General features: G+C 42.2%; 1 protein-coding gene across 1 annotated transcript; it reads right to left on the bottom strand.

Annotated features, from left to right (window-relative positions):
• Positions 1 to 7,717: 7,717 nt before the first annotated feature.
• On the bottom strand, positions 7,718 to 8,410 carry LOC120918389 (salivary glue protein Sgs-3-like). The gene has a single exon (XM_040329934.1). The coding sequence runs from the start codon at positions 8,408 to 8,410 to the stop codon at positions 7,718 to 7,720; it is 693 nt and encodes a 230-aa protein (XP_040185868.1).
• Between the last annotated feature and the right edge of the window lie 7,053 nt (positions 8,411 to 15,463).

Raw genomic sequence — 15,463 nt, 5'->3', positions numbered from 1 at the left:
CCAACCTATGTGTGTGATTATATGTCAGTATTACATGGTTTATCCCTGTATGTTGTGGTCGTTTAGGTGCCTATCTAATAATTAAAAAAAACTATCTATGCTCCCTGCTGAAACCACTGCTTGTGGAAGAGAATTCCACATTCTTACCGCTCTTATCGTAAAGAACCCTCTACGCTATTTCCGGTTAAAACGCCTTTCCTCTAATTTTAGTGAATGGCCGCGTGTCTTTTTTAAATGCCCTTTTGTGGAAAAGTTTTATCCCTATCATGGGGTCACCAGTACGGTATTTGTAAATCAAAATCCTCTCAAGCGTCTCTTCTACAGAGAGAATAAGTTGAGTGCTCGCAACCTTTCCTCATAACCAATATCCTCCAGACCCTTTATTAGCTTTGTTGCCCTTCTCTGTACTCGCTCCATTTCCAGTACATCCTTCCTGAGGACTGGTCCCCAGAACTGGACAGCATATTCCAGATGCGGCTGGACCAGAGTCTTGTAGAGCGGGATAATTATCGTTTTATCTATGGACTTAATCCCTTTTTAATGCCAATATTCTGTTGGTTATCACTAGAGAGGTCACCAGCAGGAGGAAGGAGGTCATGATTCCTCTATATAGATCTTTATATCACTAGAGGGGTCACCAGCAGGAGGAAGGAGGTCCTGATTCCTCTATATAGATCTTTATATCTCTAGAGGGGTCACCAGCAGAAGGAAGGAGGTCCTGATTCCTCTATATAGATCTTTATATCACTAGAGGGGTCACCAGCAGGAGGAAGGAGGTCCTGATTCCTCTATATAGATCTTTATATCACTAGAGGGGTCACCAGCAGGAGAAATGAGGTCCTGATTCCTCTATATAGATCTTTATATCACTAGAGGGGTCACCAACAGGAGGAAGGAGGTCCTGATTCCTCTATATAGATCTTTATATCACTAGAGGGGTCACCAACAGGAGGAAGGAGGTCCTGATTCCTCTATATAGATCGTTATATCACTAGAGGGATCACCAGCAGGGGGGCAGACTCCTCTTTCAAGGTGTCCTTGCTGTTTGCATACGTCAGTAGCCTGGGGGTGGTTAAGGTTGAAGATAAACCAATAGCTGCTGACTTTGGATGAAAAGTCGAAATTTGCCCAGCAGTAACGACTCTATTTAGTCTATCCAGGCTACACATTTTAAAAGGAAGAATCCATCTAAAATAGCTGACAAAGCAAACTCCTGTTTACATGCTTGAGGACTTTTTTTTTTTTTTTGGGCTAAACAAAGGCTTACAGTCAGATCTGTCTAATAATTAGCATTTAAAAGATTATAAGTTGGGTTCAAAGTTGGGATAGGTTTACCAGGATTCTTTGTTTTGTCCAAAGGAAACCTAAAAGTGTATGATGTGAATTTCGGCCACCAATCCGGTACCCAGAAATATTCTCATGCTCTAAAAAGCAAAACATCTCATTACATGGTTCTTTTGTAAAATGAATTTGATGTTTTACCTTTTTGTGTGTGTGTGTGTGTGTGTGGTTTTTTTTTTTCTTCAGTAACAATAGAATATTTTGGGACATGGCTGCTTGTTTGGTTTGTATTTTCTTCGTCTGGATTTCAAATTTGGCAACGGACGTCGGGCTAGGAGACCCTGGCAGACAAAAACAGCAGCCTGTGGAAATGGAAAACAATTTAATAAATCAAGTGTGAAAATTTGGAAACAAAATTTCCCAAGAATACAGTTAAAATACGTAGTGCAGCGCTAAAGCGGGGTTTGTTCCAGTCTCTGTGGGTTTAGGAAACAAAACCAGCAAATGTAGACTCAAATTCCAATGGTTACGTTTTTCTCAATGTCTGAAAGTGTAGTTCTCTCTTGTTGATATGTTTTTGATTTTTCACAAAAAAAAAAAAATGCACTCTTTTCTTTGGAGACCATGGGGTTGATTTACGAAAACTGGAGCACTCAGAATCTGGTGAAGCTGTGCATGGTAGCCAATCGGCTTCTAACTTCAGCTTGTTCAATTAAAAAGGAAGCCAGCAGTGACGACCTGATCGCCTTCACTAACGGCACACTGAGTGCGCCTGCGCCGTTGTCTACGGCACACATGCGCCGTAGACATGGGTGCCCGTTTTTTGGAAAATATCTCCCTAACCGTGTAGGTTAAATGCTTCACCCCCGGACCATTACGCTGGCCAAAGACCGGGCCGCTTTTTGCAATTTCGGCACTGCGTTGCTTTAACTAAACAAAACAAAAAACAAAATTGACGTCCTTTTTTTTCCCCACAAATAGAGCTTTCTTTTGGTGGTATTTGATCACCTCTGCGGTTTTTATTTTTTGCGCTATGAACAAAAATAGAGCATTGATTTTGAAAAAAATTCTATATTTTTTGCCATAATAAATATCCCCCAAAAATATATAAAAAAAACTTTTTTTTTCCAGTTTAGGCCGATACGTATTCTTCTACATATTTTTGGTAAAAAAAAATTGCAATAAGCGTTTATTGATTGGTTTGCGCAAAAGTTAAAGCTTCTACAAAATAGGGGACTGTTTTATGGCTTTTTTATTAATATTTTTTTTTTACTAGTTATGGCGGCGATGGTTGAGGCCTATACATTAATTTATGACATTCGGCTTATGGTTTTGCTGTAGAAGTGTCATCAAGCAGCATGATCAGCTTTGTAAAGAGGTAAGCTGGCATTAATCCGTCCTTTCCAAAAGTGGATGGTAGGAGGGGACGCTTTCTTTCAGTTCATCGTGATGGCTTTACGAGCATAGAACAACAAGAAATGATTGAGTATTTGCCTGGCCACTGTTGTTGACAGCTGCTCTACCAGCCCCAACAGACAATCTCTCGGGTCACTTGGTACAGGTATCTGTGTCGCATGCCTAATCACTGCTAGGACCTCCTGCCAATATTGTGTTATTGCCGGACAGGTCCAAAAGATATGGAAGAATGCAGAAAATCCAAATTTTACAGTTGTCATCAGAACAAGAGGTGAGAGTAAATTTTTCCAATAGGGGAGACCTGTACCAATGAAGAGGGGAAATTCTCCTTAATTTGTTGAGATTTTCTTTCACTCCCTGAGGTGTCTCGAGGACAGAAAATAAGGGCAATCTACCAAGTGGACATATACAGCAAACCTTCCCTAGCCTTTAAAAAATTAACTTTTTCTTTTAGGCATAACACACCTTCACTCTTCCAAAACTATGGCCAGTATTATGGCGTTGGCCTTATTTGAGGCTTTAATGGCCTCCACTCCTGTGTTTCCCATAAGATTTTGTCTGTGGGAATTTGCAACTATTGAGCCAGTAGAGTATTTGTGAGGTCAGGGACTGATGGTGGATGAGAAGACCTAGCTTGCAATTTTGGTTCCAGTTCATTCCAAATGTGTTCAGTAGGATTGAGGTCAGGGCTTTGTGTAGGCCACTCTACTTCCTCCACACCTACTAGTCACACCATGTCTTTATGGAGTTGGCTCTGCACACAGGGGCACAGTCATGCTGGAACAGAAAAAGGTCTTCTCCAAATTGTTGCTAAAGATCGGAAGCGTACAGTTGTCCAAAAGGACTTTGTATGCTGAACTCTTCACTGGGACCACCTGAACTCATTTGAAAGGATGTCTACTAACTTTGTCCATATAATATATGTGTGATGGTCAGGTGTCCCATCTTTGTCTATATCGTGCATAGTTACTTTAAACCAGTTTAGGTAGTTTAAACATCTCATACAGTCCATGAGGCCACACTAGAGCTGTTTAACTGGGAAGAAACCCTGGGAGAGAACATGTTGGAATCATGTCTCCCAGCAGGTTAATGATAATGTTGACCACCCTACCCATGATGAAGCCCTGTTGTCTTTATCATCTATATTTTAGTTGTATCCTGTTCAGTGTCGGCTCTCTAATTAGGCGGTCGCCTTAGGCCTTGCCCCCACTAATTTGTCTAAAGAATTGGTTAGAGAAGATTCTATAATTGGTGAATTCATAGTTCATAAAGTTTAAAACTCTTAATATATGCAATTTATACAGTTAATTTTTATCGCTTGAATTATTTTTCCCATTATGGATGTGAATGGGGCCTCATGTCTCAGATTTTCGTAAGGCCTCACAAGCCTAGAGCCGCCTCTGATCCTGTTGGCACTGGCACCTCTAATCCAGCTCAACTCTTGATATATAGCATTCTGACTATGTCATGAGTTTGGGTTTTCTCGGCTTTGACTATGGCTGAAACTCCCATCCTGCACCTCTTCCCTCCCCTCTAACTTGCTAAGTGAGCCACTTGAGGCTGTTCAGCATAGCAAGGCATGACCGCAGAACCCGAGCCGCCTGCTTGCGACATCCTGAAAAATTGGAGAGGGCTCATTCTGGTCATATAAATACCTCACATTGTGCAACTCCAAATATCAACTTACGACTCTTAATGGAAAAATCTCGGCACCTGATGTAATGGGTCTCATTTCATCATGGCAGAGGGTATGTAATCCTCCTGTCCATTCCGCTCGCTGGGCAAGACGCCGAGCGGGCATCAGGATGCCGCTTGGAATGTGAAACGCAAAGCTATGTCGGGATATTATGTACAGCCTCTCCACGTCTGATGGGGCCATGGGCAAAGGGTAGAGCATAACCCCGTGCTAAGAATATCCTCTTGATAATGGGGCTCAGGCTAATGATTTCTAAGTGTTTTCTTTTCAGCTCAGGAAAACCTCTTTCAATTTGTCTTCGGAGTCGAGTTTGTTGACTTGTTGGATCGAGAGACGTTCCATATGGACAAATGCTTCCCTCTGCCAAACCATAGACAGCCTGGGAAATGACACAAAGATACTTGAGCACCACAGGCAGTGCTTCTCGAGTGTCTTCCTCTGTCTCTCTTCCCTCTCTCAAGTCTGTGTTCTAAAAGAAAATGGTGTCTTTGGGATGCCAAACCACAGCGCAAATCAAGATCAAGTTCTGCTAGATTGGAAGATTCTCAGAATCTTCTTGATGAAAGCATGGACAAACGATGTCCTGTTATTAAGTCATTGTACAATAAGAATGCAAATAACAGATAAGTGGTACTAAGGCATCCTTGCACAGTTCCTTTGAGCTACTTGAATGCTATATTTCCTATAGATACTAAATGTTCTTTAAATGGGTCCCTGTATCCGAAAATAGTTGGGGTAGGGGTAGAAAATAACTAAGTGTCCCAGGAGCCACACATCAATTTAAGACCTGCTGTATAGTGAGTGGCAGTCTTAGCCTGAACCCCCATCAGGCCATGCCCCCAACGTGTTTCACTCCGCCCACCGGAGCTTAATTATGCGGCTCCCGGGACACCCAGTTACTTTCTACTATTGCCTGGAGCATAGACAAACTCCCTTCCTGGCCAGCGCTCACAGCGACGGGCACAGGACTTCATTCCCATACAGCAGGGATCCTCAAACTACGGCCCTCCAGGTGTTGCAGAACTACACATCCCATGAGGCATTGTAAAACTCTGACATTTACAGACATAACTAGGCAAGATGGGAATTGTAGTTCCTCAGCAACTGGAGGGCCATAGTTTGAAGACCCATGCCATACAGCTTGAGCATCTCGCACACATATCCTTGGTTCGCAGTGGGGTAGGGGCATGAGTTACGTAATTAGTATTTCGGTCAACACAGATAATTGTCCAGTTTTTTATGTGTCTTCTTAGGTTACCCAATGCTCCCTAGGCAGATAGGGGAATCCAGAACGCTATTCAAAAGGCGCAAAAAAAAAAAAAAAGCTCAGATGAGTGGTACCCTCCAATGCATCGGATTCTTTACACATCATCAGGTGTCATCTATATCTGTTGAGGGCGGCTTTGGTTAAAGTTCCTTCTGTTGCATGCTGTGAACCAAACTCTCATCTACGTTTAGGGTATATGATGTGTTATGATGCCATAGATTATGTACAAGGCTGGTGCGCTTTTTTCTTTTTGCATAGGGGGTATGAGTTGAGGACAATACCATCTTTACTGCCGATGACACTTAAATCTACCTGTCTACTCCTCACCTCACTCCTTCAGTTTTCTCTCACCTTACTAACTGACGCACCACTTCCTTAAATCTCTCTAAAACCGAGCTGATAATATTCCCCCCACCCGTGCCCTCCGCCATGACTTTTCTATCAAGGTCTATAACACAACCATCAATCCCTCCCCTCACGCCAACGTACTAGGTGTAATCCTGGACTCTGACCTGTCCTTTCAGCTCCAAATCCAATCGTTGTCAAAAGTTTGTAGACTTCACCTCCATATCATCTCTTAAATTCGCCCCTTTTTAACTAATGAAACCACCGAGCTACTCATTCACTCCCTTGTTATCTCTCGCCTTGACTATTGCAACTTTCTTCTCATAGGCCTACCTCTCCATAGGCTTCTCCCCCATTCAGTCTATCATGAATGCTGCTGCCAGACTCATCCACCTTACCAACCACTCAGTGTATGCCAATCCCTCCACTGGCTTCCGATCGCCCAGCAAATTAAATTCAAAATGCTAACAACATCATACAAAGTCATCCTCGACTCTGCCCCCAACTACATCACCAATCTTGCCTCCAAATATCACCCAAACCGTTCTCTCCGCTCCTCCCAAGATGTCCCACTCTCAAGCTCCCTTGTCTCATTCTCCCATGCTTGTCTCCAGGACTTCTCCAGAGCCTCTCCCATCCTCTGGAATGCACTACCCCAATCTGTCTGGATATCTTCTACTCTAGCTGCCTTTTAGGTGATCCCTAAAAAACTCATCTCTTCATGGAAGCCTATCGCACCTCCAGCTAATCTTTTATTCCTTCCATCTGCTCATCCCCCACAGTTACAACCTTCTGTACCACTTGCCCCACCCTATTGTAAATTCTTATGAGTAGGGCCATTTTAAACATCTTGTATTGTATTGTATTGTAACTGTACTGTGTCCCTTTTTATGATGTAAATTGTTGCGTAACCTAACCCGTCGGCGCTATATAAATCCCGTAAATAATAGTTCCTCTTAGGGGATCAAGACTTTTAAAGACTATCCAGCCCTTTCAGTGGCCTATGTTGTGTAGGACTTGTCTTCACCCCATGATATTCCATAGTACCATGGCGTCAATATGTATATGTGGTTTTTAACATGCCTTGCGTTTGTGATTTTGTGTGTGCACTTTTTGTCATATCAGGGGTGTCAAACTCAATTTCATTGTTGGCCGCATTGGCTTTATGATTTCCCTCAAAAGGGCCGGTTGTATCTGTAAGATTGGATGTTCAGCGCATCCCCTCCCCTTTACATTAGATGTGAAGAGCCACCCCACCATCAGAAGTTGAGTCCCCCACTCTCCCTTACATCACAGTGTACCCCCCTTTAATTATGCTGCTGCTGGGAAGAAGCTGGATGCATTGCTGGATGTAAGGGTCTGGAATAGGACCAGAGGAGGGCAGGAGAGGTGCGAGGGCCACATGAAATGGCCTGGAGGGCCGGATTCGGCCCTGCGGGCCTTGTGTTCAACACCTGTGCTGTATATGATCTTGCAAGGTATAGTAAAGAGAACACTTTGCAATGACTGCTTTTTGGTATACATTGAAAGTCCAAAAAAACAACTATTTGTTGGCTATTATGTAATAAACTCATACAAGTAATACTGTGCTTACTCTGTATAGTGATTGCCCTAATTTAAAGTTCCCCTGACCAAAATTCTCTAAATTTGGGATGGAGGTTAATTACAGATGATGCCATGGACCACATCATTTTTTTCTTTCCTCTTAGGGGTTAATTGCATACTTTAGGGTCAGTGTTGGGTGGGTCAGTGTTGTGTGGGTCAGTGTTGGGTGGGTCAGTGTTGGGTGGGTCAGTGTTGGGTTGGTCAGTGTTGGGTTGGTCAGTGTTGGGTGGGTCAGTGTTGGGTGGGTCAGTGTTGGGTGGGTCAGTGTTGGGTGGGTCAGTGTTGGGTGGGTCAGTGTTGGGTGGGTCAGTGTTGGGTGGGTCACTGCTGGCTTGGTCACTGCTGGGTTGGTCAGTGTTGGGTTGGTCAGTGTTGGGTTGGTCAGTGTTGGGTTGGTCAGTGTTGGGTTGGTCAGTGTTGGGTTGGTCAGTGTTGGTCATTGCTGGGTTGGTCATTGCTGGGTTGGTCAGTGCTGGGTTGGTCAGTGCTGGGTTGGTCAGTGCTGGGTTGGTCAGTGCTGGGTTGGTCAGTGCTGGGTTGGTCATTGTTGGGTTGGTCATTGTTGGGTTGGTCATTGTTGGGTTGATCATTGTTGGGTTGGTCATTGCTGGGTTGGTGAGTGTTGGGTTGGTGAGTGTTGGGTTGGTGAGTGTTGGGTTGGTGAGTGTTGGGTTGGTGAGTGTTGGGTTGGTCATTGCTGGGTTGGTCATTGCTGGGTTGGTCATTGTTGGGTTGAGGTTTAAGCAGAAATCAGAGTTTAACAAATATTGTCTAAGTACATGAGCCTGAATATCCTCCATTTAATTATTGGTGTCCTTTTTGTGCATTTCTTTCAGATCTGGGTAGGTAATCCTGCATGAAACAACTGCACTTTGCCTCTGTGCAGGAGCTTCCTTTACTAAAAGACCAATCCCTGTAGAGTCTGGAACAGCGCGTTGATGATCTCACTGCTGCCTTTACAAGGTAATATCAAGGTAATATCTACTTTTTTGTAAGACATTTGGGGAACACAAATTTGGATTTATGTCCTTGAGGGCTAATATATTTAAAATGAAACGTATGACTTTGTAAAGGTATTCCAAGTTGATTTATGTTCTTTTGTGGCTATTGAGGAATGTGTGTAAGCAAAATAAAATGTTGTGCCTGAAGTTCAGATTAAACAATTGTCTTCTGATTGGAATCCTCAATCTGTACACATAGTTGTGGGCAGGGCGTTTTTGTTCCACAGGATCGCGGGGGAACGCAGTCCCATCACCTCCCGAACTGAATGTATGTAATGGAAAGAGGTTCTGGGGTGTGCTGGAGAGTCTATTGATGCTGGCTTCTGGGGGATCTATTTTGCAAAGGAAGGGGGTCTATTGTTGCTGGGGAGTTCTTCTGTTGCTCGTGGGGAATCTATTGCTGCTGAGGGGGTTCAGTCATTGCTAGGATGGATGTACTGTTGAGTAAGAGGGTCTTTGTTGCTTGCTTCTGGAGGGTCTATTGATGCTGGCTACTGGGGAATCTAATGTTGCTGGAGGGGATCTATTTTTGCAGGGTGGGTCTATTTTTGCTGATGGGGGATCTAACCCCCCCTAAATGCAAAGGAGGATTGTCCTGAGTGTTACTTCTGTGTACCTGTGTTTCAATAAACAGTTCATGATTGGCAGCCAAACGAGTACTGCCTAGTTTGTGGTTGCAAGCGGTTAGAAGATCTGATATTTATATTCGGACTGTAAGGAAGCGGTATATGATGAAAGCACTCAAGCGGAGTGTGGGACATTGCATTACAGCCACCTACTCCTCTTTGCTCCGTCCATTCATGTTCCATCCATCGTAGATGGCCAGCAGAGCAAAATTTAACCCGGGGTTGTTTCATTTTCGACTTTTCAGCCATTTGGATCACAGAAAATTCTCTTACTAGTCATGTCTGAAATATCTTTTCCATCCATTGTTATGTTATTTTATTATTTTTAAAGAAACTTGTAAAGAGAATTTTTGATGTTGAGCCAATTTGTCATATTTTGGCTGGACCTGCGCTATGGTATTTGAAAGGTACGCCTCAGTCTACCCCGAGGGGCCATGTATTCTCTCTGGGAGTGCCATCATTGGTCCAGAGCCAGAATGGGACTGGCTTATCTCGTGATCTCTCTCTCGAAGGTCGCCCACGCTGTGCAGCTGCAACGTAAAACAAGGTCTGCTGAGGACACAACCATTTACTTCTCACATCTGCTCGCCCCGTGCAAACAAGTGAAAGGGAAGTCAACACAGCGCTGCGTATTCTGACAACCGCGCCCTTCGAGTGCAAGGGACCGCCCCTTTAAATCTGGTCCCTCGATACGGCCCTAGAGTCGTTTGACTAAATTAGCCTTGTATCGGTTTATTTGTTTTTGTGGCTCGAATTACATAAATCGCGTATCTTCCAGGATGGAGATTATTTTTCATTTGATCGTACATAATTATATACACACAGCGCTTGTTTCCTGCCAGCTGAGGCACGTTTTTTATCATGGATGTCTGGACAAAATTCAGATCAGAATTTTTTTACTATCTGCAAGTCACAATAAAAGAATCATTCCAGATGCTTTGCATATTTGAAACTTCATTTCATATTCCCATGTGGGATAATCATTGCTTATCTATTTACTTATTTATTTTTGAGTTTGAATGTTTTTGAAATCATAATCTGAACTCATTTAGCATATGTACACAAAGGGGTAGATCCACAAAGAAATTACGCCGGCGTGTCTCTTGATACGCCGTGTAATTTCAAATTTTGCGCGTCGTATCTTTGTTTTGGTATCCACAAAACAAGATACAACGGCATCTGTGTTAGATCCGACAGGCGTACGCTGTCGGATCTAAGATGCAATTTTCCGGGCGGCCTCTAGGTGGCGTTTCCGTCGTATTCTGCGTCGAGTACGCAAATTGGCTATTTCCGACGATCCACGAACGTACGAGCGGCCGTCGCATTCTTTTACATCGTTTCCGTTCGGCTTTTTTCGGCGTATAGTTAAAGCTGCTATATGGTGGTGTACTCAATGTTAAGTATGGCCATCGTTCTCGCGTCCAATTTTAAAAAATTTACGTTGTTTGCGTAAGTCGTCCATGAATGGGGCTGGACGCCATTTACGTTCACGTCAAAACCAATGACGTCCTTGCGACGTCATTTAGCGCAATGCACGTATCTTAGATACGCTGCGCCGGTGCAGATCTTTGAGCGTTTTGCAAGACAAGCAAAATGTTTTAATACATTTTGCCTTGATATACAAGCGATGTCTTGATATAAGAGTAGCGTCATGTCACAACTGAGTATAAAAAAGAAGAGAGGCGCCTCTAAGTGTAGCAATATGGTTACATTTAATGAAGGTACAACATTTAGCAACTTATTGCTACACTAAAGCCCTGTACACACGATCGGTTTGTCTGATGAAAATGGATCGTTTTTATCTGACAAACCGATCGTGTGTGGGCCCCATCTGTTTGTTTTCCATCTGTGAAAAAAAATAGAACATGTTTTAAAATGTTCCTATGGATTTAAAAAAAAAACATAGAAAAAAAACGATCGTCTGTGTGGAAGCCCATCGGTCAAAAATCCACACATGCTCAGAATCAAGTCGACGCATGCTCGGAAGCATTGAACTTTTTTCTCAGCATGTCGTAGTGTTTTACATCACCGCGTTGGACACGGCCGGATTTCTGACCGATGGTGTGTAGGCAAGACTGATTGAAAGTCAGCTTCATCGGATATCCGATCGTGTATACAAGGCATTAGAGGCGCCTCTCTTTTATACCCTGTAAAAAAATGCTTTGATATACAAGTGCTTTGGATTACAAGCATGTTTCTGGAATGAATTATCCTCACAATTCGAGGTTTTACTGTATATAATGTCATACAATCCTATATACACAATTCTGATCCAGAGAAAGATGAAAAACCCCAGCAGAGCATGATCCAATTTGCTACAGCATTGACTCAAAATGTCTGTGTCAATGGACGCAGCGGCAGGACCCTGGAGCATGCCCGCACAAATGCCCCGTTGGAATGCTGGTCTCCGAGGGGGCACTCCTATGCGGAAGAGGAGCCTTGAGCGCCACCGGGGGACCCCAGAAGAGGAGGATCAGGGCCACTCTGTGCAAAAACCTATAACTATAACATGTTTGGTATTTAAAAAAAATAAAACCTTTACAACCCCATTAAAGCTCTGCTTTAATGCAGCCTATAGGTTGCTAGGGTGCAGGTGGCGTAGTGTCCTCCGTTGCTAGGATGCAGGTGGCTCTTTTCTTCCAATAGAGTACATTTCCACTGTACGCCTATAAACATTAGCACAAACATTTTCAGTACATGCATACAACCTAGCAGGACCTTGGATGCAGATTATTATTATTTTTGCTAGGGTGCAGGTGGCCTAGTGTCCTCCGTTGCTAGGATGCAGGTGGCTCTTGTATTCCAATAGAGTACATTTGCACAGTACGCATGTAATCATTAGCACAAACATTTACATGCATACATACAACCTAGCAGGACCTTGGATGCAGATTATTACTACTATTATTATTATTATTATTGTTGCTAGGGTGCAAGTGGCCTAGTGTCCCCCGTTGCTAGGATGCAGGTGGCTCTTGTATTCCAACAGAGTATATTTGCACTGTACGCATGTAAACATTAGCACAAACATTTACATGCATACATACAACCTAGCAGGACCTTGGATGCAGATTATTATTATTATTATTATTATTATTATTATTACTACTAGGGTGCAGGTGGCCTAGTGTCCTCCGTTGCTAGGATGCAGGTGGCTCTTGTATTACAATAGAGTACATTTGCACTCTACGCCTGTAAAAATTAGCAAAAACATTTTCAGTACATGCATACAACCTAGCAGGACTTTGGATGCAGGTTAATATTATTATTATTATTATTATTATTATTGTTGTTGTTGCTAGGGTGCAAGTGGCCTAGTGTCCTCCGTTGCTAGGATGCAGGTGGCTATTGTATTCCAATAGAGTACATTTGCACTGTACGCCTATAAACATTGGCACAAACATTGGCACAAACATTTTCAGTACATGCATACAACCTAGCAGAACCTTGGATGCAGATTATTATTATTATTGTTGCTAGGGTGCAGGTGGCCTAGTGTCCTCCATTGCTAGGATGCAGGTGGCTCTTCTATTCCAATAGAGACGATTGCATTGTACCCCTGTAAACATTAGCACAAACATTTACATGCATACAACCTAGCAGGACCTTTGATGCAGATTATTATTATTATTTATTATTTTAATTTATCTTTTTTTATGGCTCTGGGTGAAAGTTTACTGCTCTTTTTTGCAGCTTAGTGCACGGGGCCCGTAAAAAAAAAAAAAAAAAAAAAAAACGATACATCTGCCTTCAGATCCATAAAAAAATACATGTTTTTCATGGCTTTGTTCACGAAAAAAAAAACAAATAAAAAAAATCGAAATTCCCTTGGGCATGCTTCCGCTTTCTCACAGTGATGGTTAATGAATGTCTCGTTTTGGCATTTTTACATTGGAATCCAATATTGTGACAGTCCTGGGAAGTTTTGGGGTCACCGCCTCCCCCTTTGTAGTGCGTTCTCTTTTTTTTTTGATGTACATAATGTTTCCTTCACACACTGGGGGTCATCAAAGCGCTCGCCGTTCCGGTGGGACGTGTGCGAAGCGTGAAACACAAACACAGAGCAAACACATTAGCCATATTTGCTTTTACCAGAAGCGCGCAGTGACAGGAAAAGGGTGAAATCGGAGCTCTTCGGAGACGGAGCGAAATAAAACAAGTGAGGAGCTGCCGGGTCTGAGGAGATCACTTCTTCTACTACTCTCAGTTTTTAGCCTGAAATGATGCAATTATGTCACTCCGTTTCCCGTGGGAAGATTCCTTTACAAATTCTTCTTGGTTAGTTTTATCAAACAATAGCGTTTTGGTTGATTTATTAAAGTCCGTTACTTTCTGACAGCTTGTCAGGCCTGCATGTGCATGCGTGGGTCCAATGTGGTTAGGAAACCCCCGAAGGGAAACCATGAGATGTTTTATGGGAGCGCATAGTTTGAGTTTCTGTAGTGTTTTTCTCAAAATATTTATTACATTGCTAAATTTTTTCTATATTTAAGTTTATGTTTTTATTCTTGTATATACAAGTTGAAAGGGTTCATGGGGATATTTACAAATAAAATCTGTGGACACTTGACCTACAGTATATGGCCACCGGTACAGTTGTGCTCATAAGTTTACATACCCTGCCATTATTTATGATTTCTTGGCCAATTTTTAAGAGTATATGAATAACACAAGAACTTTTCTTTCACTCATTGTTCGTGTTTGGCTGAAGCCATTTATTATCAATCAACTGTGTTTACTCTTTTTAAATCATAATGAGAACAGAAACTAGACATGTGCAATTCGTTTAGTTCCGAATTCGTTTTTTAACGAATTTTTGACAAATTAGTTAATTCCGAAAATTCATAATTTTAAAATTTCAGAATTTTCCGAGTTCCGAAATTTTGTATTTTCTAATTTCTTCATTTCTGAATTCTCGAATTTCCTACTTTGCTACTTTGCTACTTTGCTACTTTTCTAATTTCCTACTTTCCTAATTTCCTACTTTCCTAATTTCCTACTTTCTTACTTTCCTAATTTCCTACTTTTCTAATTTCCTACTTTCCTAATTTCCTACTTTCTTACTTTCCTAATTTCCTACTTTTCTAATTTCCTACTTTTCTAATTTCCTACTTTTCTAATTTCCTAATTTTCTAATTTCCTAATTTTTCTAATTTTCCTACGTTCCTACTTTCCTACGTTCCTAATTTCCTACTTTCCTAATTTCCTCATTTCCTCGTTTCCTAATTTCCTCGTTTCCTAATTTCCTCGTTTCCTAATTTCCTACTTTCCTAATTTCCTACTTTTCTACTTTTTCTACTTTTTTACTTTCCTAATTTCCTACTTTCCTACTTTTCTAATTTCGAAATTGCAAAATTCGAAAATCTAAAATTCGAAAATAGGAAATTTTGGAAAGTTGAATTTCCGAAAGTCGGAAATTCCGCATTTTTGGATTACCAAATTTTCAGAATTTCCGAAAAAGCAAAAAAAAACGAATGTAACAAAAACGAAAAAAACAAATTTTTCGGCAGTGCACATGTCTAACAGAAACTACCCAAATGACCCTGATCAAAAGTTTACATACCCCAGTTCTTATAGCGGAGGACCGCCTAAGAAAAAATAATTAAAAGCCAGCAGCTACAAATACTGCAGCTGCTGACTTTTAATAAATGGACACTTACCTGTCCAGGGTGCCAGCGATACCGGCAGCCGAAGTGAATGCAAATACCTGTATTATGCAGGTATTGGCACCCCCTCCCCCCTGAAAGGTGTCAAATGTGACACCGGAAGGGGGAGGGTTCCAAAAAGCGGAGGTTCCATTTTTGTGTGGACACCGCTTTAATAACTTGTATTGCTCCCTTTAACATCAATGACAGCTTGAAGTCTTTTGTGGTATTTGTGGATGAGGCTCTTTATCCTCTTGGTAAAAAGCCTCCAGTTCCTGTAAATTATTGGGCTGTCTTGTATAAACGGCACATTTGAGATCTCCCCAGAGGGGCTCAATGATATTGAGGTCAGGGGACTGAGATGGCCACTCCAGAGCCTTCACTTTTTTTCTGCTGTAGCCAACAACGGGTGGAATTGGCCTTGAGCGAGTTTGGGGTGGAGAAACTTGACTGGACAAACTCGCTCATCCATGTCTTTATGGACCTTGCTTTGTGCACTGGTCCAAATCATTTGGTGGAGGGGAGATTATGGTGTGGGGGTTGTTTTTCAAGGGGTTTGACTTGGCCCATTAGTTTCAATG

This window comes from Rana temporaria, chromosome 12 (assembly GCF_905171775.1).
Source record: "Rana temporaria chromosome 12, aRanTem1.1, whole genome shotgun sequence".
In the NCBI taxonomy this organism is placed as follows: Eukaryota; Metazoa; Chordata; class Amphibia; order Anura; family Ranidae; genus Rana; species Rana temporaria.
Note: the sequence above shows the minus strand (reverse complement) of the source record. Positions and strands in the feature narration are given on the sequence as shown.